We start from the raw sequence: 18,042 nt of genomic DNA, 5'->3' as shown, positions 1-18,042 counted from the left end.
TTAATTTACACTATAAATTGGCAGATTTATCATAATGTATCATATTGTTGGTTATCAATGTCTATGTAATTGCATAGGAGGTAATGTTGACATGAGATAATGCTGGAAATGATTTTTTAGAATGAAAACATTGATAAAGGAATCATTGGAAAAGAGAAATCAAAACTATAATATAATGATCTCTGTGTATTCACACTGTACATGGGCTTGGTTATTATTTTTTTTCTATGTATGGAAGAGCCGTGGTGTAGTGGTTCTGACTCTCGCCTTGTAAACAGAGGGTCGTGTGTTCGAATCCCACCGCGGTCTAGCATCCTTTGGCAAGGCGTTAATCCACACTTTGCCACTCTTGACCCAGGTGCTAAATGGGTACCCGGTAGGATGCGAAAGATGTTGTATGTTTGATTTTGCAAGCGCCATAATTAGGCTGCGATGAATGCAAGGAATGCTCCCAGGGAGTGGAAATTGTGCACTTTTCGTGTGGGATTGAAATGAATCCAATGACCGGGGTAATAATATGCTGTGACGCGCTTTGAGCCATTCTGGGAAAAGCGCTTTATTAAAATTGGCTATTATTTATTATTATTATTATTATGTGACTTCTATGAAGTCTTTTTGTGCTACATACTTAGGTTAAGGGAAGGGCTGCCCTTATCTATATCACTTTTAAAAAGAGAACAAAAAATATATAAAGAGAAAATTTGGGAGTATCACCCACATCCCTCTTTTATGTGGCACTACTTTTGGGTTTCATTATTATTATTGGCAATTTCTCTTGAGATTATCTGCCATCAAGTGCAACATTATTTGACAACCAGAGAGCTCTCTGCAAGTCAAAGTTAATTGTTATGTAGTACTGATTTGTAGTATTTGTAGTACATATAGTACTGAACATGAATGAATGATATTAGAATATTCACTTAACACTATCAATATTAATTTCATATGAGGGTTAGAAAAATGTATCGAAAATATCTGAGATATTTAGATGATATTCTATCCTCTTGGCGATATAAGACCTAATTGATATGTTGAATGTGTTATGAGCATGGTTGGATTTGTTATTCCTGCAATATTGCATTCTCACATTTCAATTTGATTCTGGAATGTTATTGCATAATGTGCAACATGTTCTTTTAATATAATCCCATAGTATATCTCTTTATTGTTCTACCCAACTGTATCTTTTTCATATTTTTATGGTCACCCCCCCCTCTTTCTTTCTCTTATCCTTCTACTTCCTTTCTTCCTGCTTTATCATTCCTTCTCCAATCATGGACACCCCTTTCTCCCCCCCCCCCCCCATCTTAATTTTCTATGTATCCCCCTTTTTTCACCTTGATGAATTCTCAATATTTACTTGAAATTAGATAAGCCTGTTATATTTAGATCTTAAGAATTTGTAAATACCTTTTTTTTACATCTGTAATATAATTTTATGTCATCCTCTGTCTTTCAGTAAGGATACAGAAAATCTGAATGGTAGATGTGAAAATACTATTCAAATTTATGTAGTTGAATTTCTATTTCTTGTTATTCTGTATCTCAATAAAATGTGAAGTTAATGATGATTCCAAGCTTTTATCATAACTATTGTAAATATGAATAGCAGAAATACTATTTGTTCACAGTGCCTATTGCTTTTGTTTGTTGTAATTGATTAAGTTACAGACTATTGGTCATTCCTTGTTCATATTAAGTTATATTTATCTACCTTTTTCTCATCTTAAATTGATTTCATATTTATAATTTTATCTCCTGATATACACTGTTAGTCAATGATTTTTAGATAGTAATAATACCTATTAGTGGGGGTGGGGTTTGGAGTGATAGTGATGAATATTCATCCTTATCATGAATGGCCTGTATATTTTTATTTATTGAAATTGTTCAGAGTAAATTTGTCTGTGAGCTAAGATAATTGATTTGCCACATGATAGATTTTAGTCAGTTATTTTGACGATCATCCATAACACTATTTCATCAAATAATAGTCAGACACCTATGCTTCTCAACCAATCAAAATCAAGGAAATTTATGAAAACTGACCAGCTGTCACATGACAAATGTTAATGAAAGTCTCCAGAACCAGATTTAATCATGTCTCTTAGAGTTCAAAGTTAGTGATATTTGATAGTGTGTGCTAAGGCATTTTCCAAGTTTCAATGATTGCATATTTTGTCAGTGCCATATTCCTTGAACATTCAGCACTCTCTGTTTAATTTTCTGAAAATGCGTAGGAGACAGAGCAATGTGTGCCTTTACTATGAGATGTTTTACACATGTATATTATGATGATATATGTTGGAATAAAATTGAGCAAAGTAATGTATTTTGAAAATATGACCAAGGTCTCAGTTTGTTCTGTGCTATTTAGGATAAGAAATAGATAGTGAAGCATGATACATAATGGTCCAAAGTAAGATTTTAACGTAATATTAAACTGTTTATTCCATCCTCCATGGTGTTCGTGTGAAAATAGTTTAATATGGGCTGCACAAGATGAATAATAGTTAATGACCACTCTTCTCCTCATACCATTATTTCAACCATAAGGAGTGAAAAATAAGTAATTTTGAGAATTTGATGTTCCACTCCATAGAATACAGAATACCATCATGGTAAAATGATAGGGATTTGGTACAAACAACTGACAGAAAAAAACAGTATCTCAAAATACATTTTTAAAATCTGGTTTAATACAATAATGAAGAGAGAATGAATGACCAAGTTTTGTTGAATTCAATAATAAAGTATTTACACATTCAGGTTCAATACATGACATGTCATATTTGATGGACATTAATGGAAGACATACTTGCAGGGGATAATATATTACTCTCAGGGTGCTGTTATATATACATGAAACAAATATTGTTTCCTAAAAGCACACAGCGCAATAAGTACATACATTTTCTAATTTTCACTGAAACGTATCAATATGATAATTAAATAATTATGCGTCCATTTTAGCACAGTTTAACATTTTTTTGGCCTATTTGCAATTGTCTTTTGAAATAGAAATATAATTGGACCGTTTGCTATACCATTTGTCATGACTGAATGCTTAGATACTACTAACATACAGTTGACGATTAAAATCCCCATACCCTTAGATTTCCTAGCTTTTTTATATGAAAAAACCCTCAAAATAAAGACAGGATTTATTTTTGTTAGAATGTACACCAGTCTTGCATTAAAAAATTTTCAAGATGGATTGCCAATCAAGATTTCTTGTATGAAAAAAATCACTTTTAAATGGCCTATGAGAAATCTTATTTGCAACACCTAGAGTTTCTTTAATTTAGTTGAAATGGGTGATTTCAAGTATGTTTTTGAATGCTGGTGTTGGTGTATAACAAGTATTAGAGGTAGCACCCTGGTGCCAGAGTGCTGGTGTTTGGGATTGGCATCATGTGGTATTTAGCTTTGAAAAAAACATTCAGTTGTCATCTTCAGCATCTTAATTTCTTGCCCTTCACGCCAAAATCCATCGTATTAGCCAACTTAAAATCACCTAGTGTATGTATGAAAGTGTGTCACACAATTTAAAATCTGATCATTATTGTAGGAGCATTCAAAGCACAAGGAAAATATAATTAGACCGAATAGTTGCATTTGACAAAATGTGATACTAAACAAATATACAATTTCTATATTGCTTGCTTTGATATTTACATTATATTTACAACAAAATTTAACTCATTTTATATACTATTCTTCAGCCATTATAAGAAGGTGATCAAAGTTATTATCATTTTGGTCATGTTGAGTTTCTTTCAGTAGATATTGCTCTGTTCATGATAAGGTATGCCCAGAAAGCTACGATCACTGAGCAGACGGCATAGATGTAATATTTGGATATTCGATATGTTGTTACTGTCTGCTTCACCAGTTTTCCCGCCATTTTATTCATAGAGTGTGCATTTGTATCTACATTCCCGTTGCATCTGTGAGAGATGTCGTCTGTGAGGCGGCTGGGTGGTGGTGGAGGTTCCTCAGTGAATTCAGGGCATGCAGACTTCATGATGGTTTGATAGCGATCAGACGGGATGATTTCCTCTTCAGGAGAGACGTCAACGATGCCCACTCCTCCGACATCGACCTTGTCGTCTGTTTCTTCTTCTTCAACTGAGAGTGAACGTTCAAAGTTTCTTGCTTTCACAGCCATGTTCCTCCACTTGAATTTGGCCCCCTGTATGACAAAAAGGAAATTTTATTTTTACCAAATCATGGAAATTCTGAGATTAAGAAAGTGACTAGAATGTGATAATTTCTAAACTGAAGGTTATATCTTCCTTCCCACTAGTTACTATTCTATTTTTGTGTTATTATGACTTTGTTGTGCGATAACAATTTTTTTATAGAGAAAGCAATATATTTCAATGTAAATGCTGATTCTGGTTTGGACTGTTACTTGAATAATATATGCTGACAAATGCATATAAATAAACTATTAAAATATAAAATTACCTACGAATTAAGAAAAAAAATTGAAAATCCATATTTTCTTGTTTGAAACTGCAATCAGAAATAGAAAGATGGGATACCTTTGGAGAATATTTACCCCAGTTGATAACACCATTTTTTTTCTTCATATTTTCATATCCCTACGATCATCAATGTATACTTACACCAGGAGATGAAGAGCGCCTTCTCTTGGTGAAGAGGAGACTTGCAGTGGCCTGTTTGAGAAAAAAGAGACATTGATGTAAAATTATTCAATGTCAAGTCAGCTGCTACAATTAGTTAATTTGAATAAAAGAGAAAAATCAAACAATATCGGTTGTGAAATTATAAACCTATGACATTTTACAGTTGCTGTTATTTTCTCAAGACATATTTGACCGCAAACTTAAAGTCCAACCCAACTGTCAAATATGAAAATTTCAGAATGGCTGAAGTGATTGGACATTCCTCTGTAGAAAGTGAGAATATTTCTCCCATTTTCAACACGATCATGCTATTGCCAAATGGCTCGGTAATACCAATAAAACTTTTAATCATATTTTGACAGATAAATACCTTGGTAGCTAGTTCATCCAATCGTCTCAGTTGCACTGGTGATGGGTTTAATTTTTTAGCTTGAAAGATGAATGATATTGCCTAAAATATAACAAAATAAATGTAATAATCAATCATTAGGATGAGTCATGGAGGTGTTGCCTCGGCAGATATGTTGCCTTTGTCACAAAAAGATAACTGACCATATGATGTCTAGAGTTATGTTCATATCGAACCCCCAAAAATATATGGATGGTTTTTCCCTCAAAGAAGCTAGCAGGAGAAAAACAAAGATACAAAATTTGATGCTTCATGTCATTTCCGAATAAATGTTGTCATACTTTTTTCTACTGCTTAGCATATTACCTAACTATTGATTGTGAGGGGAAGAGTCATTTACAAAGAATATAGAGCATAAAACCTTACTGTAATTGAATATCTTGGAGCATAATCTGACTTCAGGATTAAAAAAAATTATTTTCAGTTTACCTGCATGTTATATCCAAGTGCCACAGCCGACTCTGCTCCATAGACCATGTAATGAATAGCTCTCTGTAGATTGTTAGCCTTCTTCCAATGTGTGACGAGTTGTGGATATACAGACTGTAAAGATTGTTCGTCATTCTTACAAAGTATGCTGAAAGTGAAAATAAGATTGAGTTTTAGAAGTTCAAGTAGTTCCATTTCAAGACAGATATACATTTGCAAAAAAGTGCATCTTTGATTCAGATAGCCTCATTTGAAATCAAGTATTTCATGACGTATGTAAAGACCTTTTGTGATTCATGAATGTCATCTTTCCTATTTAAAGCAATAATAGTTATTTATATCAAGCATACACCTGATCTCTCTACAAGAGATCAGGTGTATGCTAAAACACTGAAGTTCTTGAGAAGTAAAGAAATATTGACTACCTCAAATTGTGGGGGAAAATAACTTAGTGAAAACTTTGTGAAACTTTAAGGGGAAATCCAGGAATGCAGTATCTTGCCCATTTAAAGGGAAAATATATTTTTCTAAATTGGTGCAGAGGAAAGTGTTTTGAAATCAAACTCTTTGACCCTCACCTACTGCATTTTTACAAAGCAAATGCCTTATATCAATACTGAAATGGGAACATTTCATACAATTTCATAATTTTCAACATTTAAAATCGAAACCCTAGATTACTTACTTGTTACTGTTGTCATCTCTTTGTTTAGAGTCGGTCTTTATTCCTGCAAAGGGGCAATCAGATAATAACATTCAATTTATATTTCATGTTTTCATACAATATGGAAAGATTAGATGTCAATTAAATGCTCTTTAAAAACCACTATCTCTAAAATATATAGATATTGTAATGTCACCAGGTTTTAAATTGCTCAGCTTGCCAAAAATGTGATGTTTCGTCCATGAGGTTTCCACCCTCTCGTTTTGTCTTTCTTTCTTTCTCAAATTTGTATGTGTGGATTACAGGAGAGGATTTCATGAAAGGACTTGTTGGAAATTTTATGCAACCAAGTCTTGCTGAATCTGACAGTTACCACAGGAATAGCACTCAGCCAAACAAAATCAAAGAAAGTAGTCAGATCTGAAAACTTGTCTGATGAAAAATGCTGACGATATGGTCCCCAGGAATACTTATCTGTCCGCATCATATTTTTATACTCTCCTTTATAGCCTTGAAACTTATTATGAAAGAGCACAGTTTTCAGGACAATTGATATTTTGAGGAAAAATGCCCTTATGCTATCATATTGTTCATTTATTTTGGTACATTATGATAATCATAATGATGGTATTAAGAATCATGTCCTACCAAGTAGTTTCTTGATACCAGCAGGAGAGAGACCACCAGGAGAACTGATCTCCCCCTTCCTACCAGATAGATGATTATTCTCCAGGTAGGTAGCATATCTTTCATGGAGCTTCCTTCTCTGTTTCTCCAGCAGGAGTGCATAAGCTGTCTCCTGGAGTGTCACAGACTGGAACCTAAGCGACCCTGCTGTCATCGTCGTCGATTTTGTCACCGTCGGCAATGCTCCGCCGCTGCCAAAGACCAGGATGCCAGCGGATTGGAGTGAGCCGATGGTAGGGTTTATCTTCTCCTGGATGACGTTAGGCATGAGGTGGGCTATGATGTCCGCCGTGAAGGACGTTCCGACCACGGATATGATCTTGACTGTGGTTCTTTGTAGCTCAGGTAGACGGTCAATGAATGCTATCATACAGCCTATAAAGGAACAAAAATGTGTTATTTTCAATTGAAAACATTAAAAAATTATTTCTTTCTGCATTAAAAATATAATAGGAAGTATTCTATTCAAGAATTTAAATCAATGATCATAAACTTTTAGGTGAACTGGGGAGCATTTTTATATAACGACTTGTCAGATGTTTTATCTGACTAGTCCAATATATCAGACAGTTAACGTAGTAAAAGTGATTCTTGGCCAATCAAAATCAGAAAAGTTGTCAGATCTGACAACATTTTGGATGAAAATGTTGATGAATCACTCCCATTTTAAATTAATTTACAAGCTATGGTACCTGTTTATGCAAAGAATGATAAGACCTACCTCTAAGAGAAGGTGGTATATCCAGTTCCATAAGCCTGACTCCCTTAGCTACCCGACAGACTGTTCTCTCTCCTTCTGTGTATAGCTCTAATTGTTGATGATGAAGCATGTTGAATACACATTGGTTTACCCAAGATGGGTTGATACGATTCCCCTGGTGGGAGGTTAGCATACTGAAATTTAAAAAAAAAGATGAATTTGTTGAAAATGATTAATCATGTAAATGAAATGCTTAGACTAATGTTTGATTAAAAACGTGTAATATAGAAATAGTCAACCCGATGATTACAATAATACTTACATCAAACTTAATTTATATGCAAAAATATCCTATAAGAACATCTGAAGAAAACAGATCCAATACGTCTTCAGGTGGATTTGGAAAGTAATGTTTCACAACCGAAACGGTTTTCCTACAAATATTGTGGCCACTTGCAAACTAAATGTATACTTTCTTTCCAAATATCATAGTTTGGGAATAGCCAAATAATGGCATAAGAGAAGGGTTATATGGAAGGAAGAGGGGCTTTCTTTTCTTTTGATGTGATGTAATTTACCATAAATAAAAATTTAAAGAAAAACATATATATTATGACTTGAAAGAAATACTTGTCAATGAAACATTCTATTAAGACCTATCAATATAATGGCTCTGTTTCTTCATCGAGGTCCAAGAATCATATACTTGATATAATAGTCTACTAACATGGTAAGTTCTCTTGGAACACTATCCATCTCCAGGAGCTGACACAGTAAAGGCTCCATACACTGTGGCTCCAGGCCCTGGAGCTTGATATGGAGGGTGCTCCTGGCTTGAAGGATCCTGGAGGCTGCGATAGGTACCTCTGCATCACGTCTGAAGCTTCCCATTGCTGGAGAAAAATAAGGAGAAAAAAAGAAAAGAAACATGATTTGACATTTTCGGCAATGCTTCTTTCAAAACCATGAATATAAAGAGCTCCGTGCACTGATTCTTGCGTATTCTTTATCAAAGAAATCAAGAACATTTAGAGAAAGCTAGCTGATATTGGATGATGGTTTTATCATTTGTAATGATACGTCCTTTTATTTTGCTGTTAATATAACTGTTTTTACACCCTGGCATTTACAATCATCCATATTATATAGAGTCATGGCCAATAGAGCCAAAGTAAGTTGCCAATGCAATCAACTTTGTTAAACTTGATTGAATTAAAATCGTAAAAAAGAGCTTCACCTGGAAGGGTAAAGAAAGTGAATTATTCAATAATAAAAGAAGATGATTGGGGGGGGGTCTGTTGGCAATTGAAAATCTGAAGCTCACAATATTGATTGTCCCAGACCCGAGTCCCAGATTTATTAGAGAAAATACCAGATTCAAATAGTAATCAAACAACATACACTGTAAAAAATTAGGATATTGGGAATAAAACAAGTTAATGTTGTGAGAGGATAACATAGTTTTCTAGATTGTAAAGGTAGGCCTACCTAAAGCAACCAGACAGTATTTGGATGGCAGTGCCTCTAAGTAAGTCCATGAATCTTGGTCAATGTAATGTGCATCGTCGATGGCAATGAGGGTTCCAGCGCTATCTCTATTCCTTGCCTCTGATACGATGTAGGCAAGGACGGCATGACGAGCCTGAGTCCGCTCTCGTTGAGATAGATCAGCGATCTCATCCGTTACTGGGATCTGAGGAAGTTTAATAAGAATCATTTTGTAAAGTAATTATATAGATAAACACAAGAATAGTGATGTCTTCAAACAACCAGCATAGATATGTAAAGAGATATGGAGTTGAATGATGAGGGGGTACAAAAAATTATTTTATACCTTATACAATCTATAAATTATGAGTCAATATTTGCAATTTGTATTGCCTCTTTACTACACCCATTTGGAAGTTGTAGGTATGTACTAAAACTTACAATTTCCAATTCTTCCCTTCCTTACAAGCATTCAAAACACTCATCCCTTCAGTTTCCAAAATGTGGCATGATAATATCTGGAAGTATACCGATATATATACCCTAAGAGGGTTTTCTCTTTAATGGCGGGAGAGTATTAAAGTATTAGAAACATGAATCACAGACCTTTACTCTAGTACTTAAAATTAAATTCTGGAATATCAATATACACTTTGTGTCATAATACCTGAATTCCAAGTAGGTCGTTAAGGAGACATAGATGCCAGAAGAGCTCTGTATCTTCGAATCTTTCCTGGAGCCTATGCTCCCTCTCCTGAGGGCTCCCTATATCCTGGAGATCAAGGAGTTGGAGTACTACGGAGCAGATTGTATGGTAGGGAGTACTTGACTGACCAACGCTAGGTCGACATGTGTATACTCTGTAAAAAAATTGGGAGGAAAAGATCTTCAAGAATTGTATCGAGCTTAAGACCTTTTTTGAGGTTATTCCAAAGTATTTTGATTATGGTTTTGTTTCACAAGTTCACTGATATATAGTATATATGAAATCATCATATCAAAATTATCATACTCATGTATGATAATATGCTTGCGGAATATATGTTTCAAGTAAAGGATTAAATAAGTTTGTATTGCATGCGGGAGGTGCAGAGAGAGACCGCATCACACGGTGATGGGGGTAATGCAAAACGTGGCCAAAATGCTTTTGCTTGATAAAATCTAGCTCATAGTTTTCCTCTTTTATGATATCTGTTTTAATCTTTTTTTCCAAGACGAGTTTGATCCATTTGCTCTTAGGCATATAAAATCTTAGGTAATTCACCAAAATTATCAAGAGAGAAATTAACAGATTTCTATGTATTCATTCATCATTATACTTACGCCATATTCATTCCCTTCGCTGTATCCATGACAGATCGTAGTAGTCTTGTCTTTCCGACCCCAGGGTCTCCCCCAATTACTATAAACCTAGCTGGTTGATGGATAGTACTAGATGAATTCGTTGCTAAGGAAGCCATTCTCCATAGTGACTTCCAGCACTGCTCAAATTCCTCCACATATGCTGATAAAGAAAAACAAACTTTTTCTTATACAACAAGTATACCAATTTCACTAGCATACATTATTCAATTTTATCACATTGATAACATTGTTCGATAAAATGTGATTAAAAATTTTACAGATATTATAACCACGGGGGTGGCGCGAGAATATTTTGAGAGGGTTGCAAGATAACACATGTAGTGCTTGATTTGTTTGCTTTTTTAACAAAAACAACCATGTATTGCGTAGTTATATAAACAAGCCATCTCTTCTCAAATCCTCCTTCCTTTCCACTTTTTAAACGTTCTTCCAATTTTTCTTTTTTTTTCTTCAATTTATTTTTAAAAATCTACTGTTGGGACACTCTCCTTGCCTTTCTGCCAGTATCACCGCCCCTGTATAGCAATACAACTTTGAAACGTGACTGAACTTATAAAAAATCCCTCTTCTTATACAAAGTTGAAAATTGCTGTGAACAAGTCTGAAATTTTTGAATTGCTTAAGGAAATGATTGAACTTACATAGTAAAGGATATCCATACTCTGGAATAGAGTTGTCAACATTCCTGAAAGAAATGATAATAACAAGTAAAATCTCATCTAAATAGAAATAGCTGCTTTATAATATAAAAGATATATTATATTCATCTTTGAAATGTGGTATATGAATTCTTAATCATTTACATCAACATTAACATTAATCCTTTCTCTTATGAATTAAGATATGTATCCTTTCACTTTGCCCACTATCTGATTCCTTTGCAGCGACAATTTAATTTTCAGAAAAAAATCTCATTTATACTAATTTATTTTTGATAGCACCTCATTTTTATCACTGGCTGCTATCTATTGAGCAATTTGCATACTTTATCATTATGCTTTTATCTTATAGTTATAGTCTTCTCCTTCTATTCTATATCTATCTTATCATAAAATGTATTCATCCCTCACCCTGCTCCTGTGTACTCCCAGACCATTCCTGGATCATCGATGCCTTTGAGTTCCTTGTTAGCAACCCTGATGAATCCTCTAGAGTCATTCCTTGATCGTTTCTTGGTAACTTCATCACACGTGACCTTCCCGATATAATGCATCATCAGACGAGCCGCCATGTTGACTTTAGGTCCAATCACTAATGAAGAAAGATAAAGATTGGCGTTAAGGAAGATAAGAAGAAGTGCAAGATGATGGATAAGCAGGATTTGACGTTTCTGAGCAATAAGATTCGAAAGCAGACCGTTTCACACTTAAGAAATATGTTCATAAATCAAATGATACTGCTTTATGATTATTTCGCGATATCAAACTGTCTTTTCTATGACACTCTTTATCTTCAATTGCCTGAATCAGTTAGAAATTATAACTTCATTCCAATTAATAACCAATAAATATGTGAAAAACTAAGATTTACCTGAAGTAAAAAAAAAATTCTAAACGCCTATTACAATTCAAATTCAAATATCGATGCATTCATTTCCAACAAAAATATGATACTAGATAATTGAAAGCTTTTTCATAACCAATCATCATTACTTGAAATATTCAGATTTACATGAAGCAAAACATTATCCTCACGCCTATTACAACTGAAATTCAAATACCTTTGCAACATTTCAAACAGAAAAAAGATGATGCTAAATCATTATATACTTTGCATTCGCTAGGTCCTATAGGCACCGGTTGGCAAAATTTAAAATATGAAAAATAATATTCCCATATATTCGTTCCATCATCCCTCTACCATTCCTCACCCTAAAGCTTGAGAATCAATCAACTCTAGGTTGCGTATTAAAGTATTGAACCCCTGTCCCACTCACCTGTATATTCGTGTCTTTCATTGTGGCCCACGACTCCACAAAACACTTTACCAGTAGTTACACCTATAGAGATTTGCCTGTTAGAAAGGAGGCAAATTATAACAGCCAAAATAATGATAAAGTTTGTTTTTAGCATATACAAAATCATCTTTGTTAAATTTTGTCTTTTACTGTTTTTATATTAAATTTCTCGTTTTCATCACTTCACCCATCTAACGTGGAATTCGAAATTATGTTAAAAATAGTGATGATATTGCAAACAACACTACATAAAGATAAATGGCGGATTCAGGAGGATTTTATTTTTTTCTGGTGGCTACTTTTGAGGGATTTATATTCATCCTTTTGTATTTCATTTTTGATGTTCTATATACGTACCGTTTAGAACACGAGTTGACTCATTGCTTCATTAATTACGAGAACCAAAGATTCAGGGAAACCTTTTCTTGTTCTTGTGAGTTTGGAAAAATCATGATTTTAACAGCACCCCACAACACATATGCTATGTATGTTTCAAAGAGCAGTAGGGATAGCAGATGTATGAGAAGGGGAAAGAAAGACTGATGATACGACGGTTAACTTACTTGACTTCAATCATTGAACTGACAACATCTTTGATTTGACCTGCACATTGAACAGCATGGCAAGCTTCATGTTCGTGTTTAAACCCTGGTAGACCAAATAATACCAAGAAACTCGTACCCTGAAAGAAATACAGAAAAGTGCCTCCAGTACATCCATCAACCTGACAAAAATAAATCCTTATCGTGAGAGCTTAATAGAAAAGACACGGCGCAGACGAGAATCTATATTAAGATTGGCTGTACTTTATTTCCGCGCGCTTTTTAGTGTTTATCTATTTCATCCAGATGACGGTTGGGGAATTTTTGTTAAATCCCTGCTTTTAATAAAAAGACGTAGACATATTCAAGCAATATGGATCTCTGGATCTTGAGATTGGGTATTGTCAATTGACGTCATAGCTTACCACATCTTGCCAATTTTTCTGTCTCGCTTTCACTCAATCTATACCCTCCGAATACACTCAGACCTGAAATGGCGCTTCTTATATTTAGGTCGAGTTCGGAGCAAGCGATTGGTCGCGTGTAGCCGTGCTCGCGATGAAAGCAAGCACGTTTGCGCCGATAAATCACATTTCAATAAATCGAATTTCTAATTTTGGTCGTCATTTAAGAATAGAATGTCTTTATATTGGTTGTGTAGAGGTTGGTGAAAATGATAGCCAAGGCAAGGCCAGACTGTGATGTGTAGAGTGACTTTATTTGCCAAGAGTCATGGAGAGAGTGTTTACAAGGCAAGAAGGTGCTCGATATGAACATTATCAAGGGACTTAGAGGCAAGCATCGAGATGAGAGTGATAACATGGATAAGAAGACTTGTGGACTGAATATGCTGTATTAAAGAATGTAGTAGATTGAAACATATACGTTTGGAATCTATGCTTTACCTTAACGATAGTAAATGAAAACTTTCAGCATTTATGAGCAAGAGAACTGATCTTTCTCAAACTAGATTATTTTTTGTGTTATATAATCTAATTGGCTTATTTATGTCATTTTGCGTTCCTAATTATTTCTAAAAATTATGTGACTTCTGAAATTTTGAATGTTTTTTGTACTAACCTTGTCAAACTCAAAGATCTTGTTGATCATTCCTGGAAAGATAAACAAAACGGAAACAATTTCTATTCATTGTATTCATAAGAAACATTTTTATATAGTTTATATAAAAACATCTAAGATGAAAGCACTAAAATAAAAAAAAGAGAAGAGAAAAAATGTTGACCATGACAATTATGAATGATGATAAAAAAAAATAATGGAATTATAATTCTCATCATCATCATAAGAATAAGAAAGATAATGATTATGACAATTATGAGAACAATAACAATGATCACGGCAATAACAATAATAATGAGGATGATGACGATGATGATGATGATGATGATGATGGTGATGATGATGATGATGATGATTATGATGATAATGATGGTGATGATGATAACAGTGCCAAGAAAAAGAACGAGAATAAGAGAATAGGAGGGAACAATCAGAAGATGGAAAGGTCAAAGAGGGATGTATAGATAAAAATGAGAGAACTGTGCGTTTACTTGAACGTTGTGCAGATTTGTAAGGAACGTAGTTGAAAGGCATAAAAAGGAGACGCGGAAGAGAGACAGACATACAATGATACATGGCAGAATAGAATGTACCTTGAAACTGTGATACTGATGTATGTATCTTATCATATACTGATTGTAGACACGTAGAATGATCATGCGCAGAGTCCATGTGAAGATTGATGAACACAACTGTCACTTCACGCATCTCACATAGGTAGTCAAGAGATTGATTCTCATCAAACTGAAAGTAAAAAGCATGATGTTCCTTATAATACCAGAACATTGATACCAGTATCGTCTGGTCAATAGTGATCTCATATCTTGCGTAATATTGTCAAAATAAGAATCTGCTCTTGCAATATATAGAATAAATAAGGAGCCTTCGTTTGCTTTAAACATTTTAAAAGGAAATTTTGATAAGGCCCAGGCGATTTTATGATTGAATACTATTAAAAAGATTGCTCAATACTATCTACTGAAGATAGCAATAGCATTTTTTCAATTAAGCCTGAAGCAAAGCGGGCGTCTTCATTCCATACAATATCCTTTTCATAACTTATAATGATGGATAAAATTCATAGTCAAGACTTGTAGTGTAAAAAAAATGAATTTATTTAATTGAGCTTTCTCTCCCCCCCCCCTCTCTCTCTCTCTCTCTCTCCTTCCTATCTACCTCTTTAACACACACACACACACCCTTCCTCTTGTCTTTCTCATCCCAAATTCTTTTCCAATCGTTCCATCTCACCCCGGATCTCCTTCCAATGATGATCATTTAAGGATATTATTATACCTTGCTAAGAACTGGAGGTGCAATGAAGGGACGCATCTTGGATCGATGAACAGATTTGAAATTAATCTTCCGAATCCGAGGTTCACGCTCTAGTTTCTATAGAAAAAAATATTACGATCAAAATAAAATCATCTACGATAACGTCTTCAAGAATGAAAAGCGTCTATAAAGAATTATTTAAATAAAGCTTGCTGAATATGAGAACTGTCCGTTAGAAATTGCATAACAATAATACCGTTAAATTCATGCCGTTTGCTATCGTATACGTCATTGATTCGTAGAATTCCGAAAATAGGGGTATCTTTTGTAGATACGTGGTGTATAATGATCCGAGTTGAAAAATATGAGAATTATGTCCAAAAAGATAAATAAAGAAATGAGACTGATCTAAATCGTATGGATCAATATAAACTGAGGTATATTTTCTTTATCAATTCTTGGCACCGTCATTAATTTCACAGCACTTCGTAAAACCACTCCCTAAACCAAGATTGTATGGGCTAAACATATATCGGTATTTGTAAGCTAAAAGAAATATTTGACATAACATAACATGCTAAATATCATAAGCTAAATTACGATTTCTAAAATCGATCGTTCTTCTGTTTAAACATTAAAAATGTAACATCCTAATTTGATAAACATGCCATAATTTTTTTTTCTGTACAAATCGTAAACATACAGTTATTTCATGAAAGTACATTATTTCAATGAGATTTTGGTCGTTACATTAACCAGAGGGATCTAATCTATCGGCAATTCAAAGAAGACATCTCGCTTCATTAGGGGCGGAGAAATTTGTATCAATAAAACGCGTTTCAATCGATTAGGGTATATTGGAAATAAATTGAGCAGAAGCTGATGTTTTCGGAGAAGGGATATAGAAAGTGTTTAAAAGAGGAATAAGTTCATTACCTGTCCCTGTTTCAAGGCATCATGGAGCGTCTGAAAATCTTTTCGGACTAAAATAGAGAAAATAAAACCGAACCTTTTATTCTAAATGTACAAACATTCATTCCTATAACTATTCAACGTATGTCAAATGGATCGTGGTGACGTCACTCAAAGTTGAAAGTTTTACCTCGATGTTTCTGAAAATAGTGATAAGGAGTACAATTCTAAGTTTTCATAAGGTGATATATAAATTTCATATTGATGCAAAGTTGACATTAATATTCATGCAGATAGATATAATGCTAAAAAACGACTCTACGCAGGAAATTTTTTGGGGGCAAAATGAATTGTATAAAAACATAATGAAGCGATGGAACATAGCGATCAAATAGAATACGAAGTCAACGAAGACATATTCGAAAATTCTTAAACTGACAAAGAACGTTTTGAAGGATGGTATATATCAAGTGAATTTGGGAATTGAATTTGCAAGAAAGGTTTTAACCCCCCCCCCCCATCCTCCCCAATACTTTAAATCGCAAGGAAATTATCAAAAATCATTTCTTTGTTTAGGCCTACATTGCAAAAAGTAGCAAATTTGATGGTAGGAATCGCAAATCAAAATTGATAATAAATCTTGATATACAAGATAAAAAATCATAATACAAACATACCTGGATCAAGTTCTGTTTCAGCCCATTCTTTCTCGACAGACAAAAGCTTGGGAAATGAAATCAAAACAGTTATAAATTTAAAATGCTCCTAATAAGGAAGAATGTTCAAAATCATTAATGTGTTGGTGAATTCTAAAAATAGTCAATTTTAAACAATAATTTGGAAAAATTAAGATTCATGTTCTTCAACCTCGAGGTATATTTTAGGTTGTACAGATAGATGTGGGTGAGTGAATATTCGTACAACTTGGTATTCATAACAATAATGAAAAGATCCCCTTAAGACATGAAATCAGCATACTTTTCTTTCTCCCTCGGGTAATTCTTCCACACTCATAGCTGTTCTATCGGGACAGGTCTCCCAAGCTTGCTGGCTTAGGACTATACTTCCTCTACTACATCTCTTCTCTGTTCTGTTAGCTTCATTCACCGCTGGCCCACTAGTGCTGTAATGACGACACGAGTGACATCCAACGTAAGTGATATAACTTTGACCTACTGCCAGAGCTGTGCGGAATAGGAGAGGAAAATAAGATGGGAAGTGTATAAATAAACAAACAGGAAAAACATAACAGAAAAGGAGATAATGATTAATGATGTGAGAGTATTGAGATTAGTGAAGGAAAAGTTTTATTCCCCCTTTCAAAACATTATTCTAATCCTCGAATGAAATGGGCGCCGCCATGGTAAAGCAATTAACGCGGAGGTATATAACGCCATTCCTAAGTTAATTTTGTATATTATAATTAAACAGCTAAGTGTCATCACAAAGAATATAGTGAAGATATGTCTTTTCATCCGAAGTATATATATCGTTCTTATTTTCCAAAGTGCGCCAAAAAAGTAAACATTACACAGGATTAGTGATTCACAATAGATCGTATACTTGGTAGATCTTTGACAGATAACATGGAGATATAAAAGCATTTAGCATCGAGTTTGAGATTTTGGTATGTAAATTTATGTTAATTGATGATTTTTGCTTTCATTTTCATCTGGGGGAAACACTCACAATGATCTATGCCTTTGATATTCTATTTCAAATGTATATCTATTTCATTAACAAAATCGTAAATTTCATTAATTGATATCATAATCAGATCTATAAGGAGGTCAACGGCGTGCCTAAATTATTGAGGATTCAGAGTATACTTTTTAACCTAAATTTTTTTCCATTTCCATTACCATTGACATTTAGCTAA

The 18,042-nt window shown here is 34.1% G+C and overlaps 1 protein-coding gene across 1 annotated transcript in view; it reads right to left on the bottom strand.

The window, feature by feature from the left end:
* Positions 1-2,677: 2,677 nt before the first annotated feature.
* LOC121408263 (adenylate cyclase type 10-like) overlaps positions 2,678-18,042 on the bottom strand; it is a 35,539-nt gene continuing 20,174 nt past the window's right edge. The window contains exons 5-25 of the mRNA XM_041599671.1: positions 17,142-17,347; positions 16,841-16,886; positions 16,188-16,234; positions 15,273-15,368; positions 14,570-14,720; positions 13,977-14,008; positions 12,918-13,036; positions 12,334-12,410; positions 11,468-11,648; positions 11,039-11,082; positions 10,356-10,536; positions 9,700-9,892; positions 9,033-9,237; positions 8,272-8,437; positions 7,566-7,738; positions 6,806-7,219; positions 6,179-6,221; positions 5,494-5,641; positions 5,026-5,106; positions 4,635-4,685; positions 2,678-4,195 (exon numbers count right to left, since the gene is read on the bottom strand). Coding sequence (XP_041455605.1) covers positions 3,764-4,195; positions 4,635-4,685; positions 5,026-5,106; positions 5,494-5,641; positions 6,179-6,221; positions 6,806-7,219; positions 7,566-7,738; positions 8,272-8,437; positions 9,033-9,237; positions 9,700-9,892; positions 10,356-10,536; positions 11,039-11,082; positions 11,468-11,648; positions 12,334-12,410; positions 12,918-13,036; positions 13,977-14,008; positions 14,570-14,720; positions 15,273-15,368; positions 16,188-16,234; positions 16,841-16,886; positions 17,142-17,347 — 3,086 coding nt within the window. The 3' untranslated portion in view covers positions 2,678-3,763. The remainder of the gene's footprint in view (positions 4,196-4,634; positions 4,686-5,025; positions 5,107-5,493; positions 5,642-6,178; positions 6,222-6,805; positions 7,220-7,565; positions 7,739-8,271; positions 8,438-9,032; positions 9,238-9,699; positions 9,893-10,355; positions 10,537-11,038; positions 11,083-11,467; positions 11,649-12,333; positions 12,411-12,917; positions 13,037-13,976; positions 14,009-14,569; positions 14,721-15,272; positions 15,369-16,187; positions 16,235-16,840; positions 16,887-17,141; positions 17,348-18,042) is intronic.

This window comes from Lytechinus variegatus, chromosome 1, assembly GCF_018143015.1.
Source record: "Lytechinus variegatus isolate NC3 chromosome 1, Lvar_3.0, whole genome shotgun sequence".
NCBI classification, from domain to species: Eukaryota; Metazoa; Echinodermata; class Echinoidea; order Temnopleuroida; family Toxopneustidae; genus Lytechinus; species Lytechinus variegatus.
Note: the sequence above shows the minus strand (reverse complement) of the source record. Positions and strands in the feature narration are given on the sequence as shown.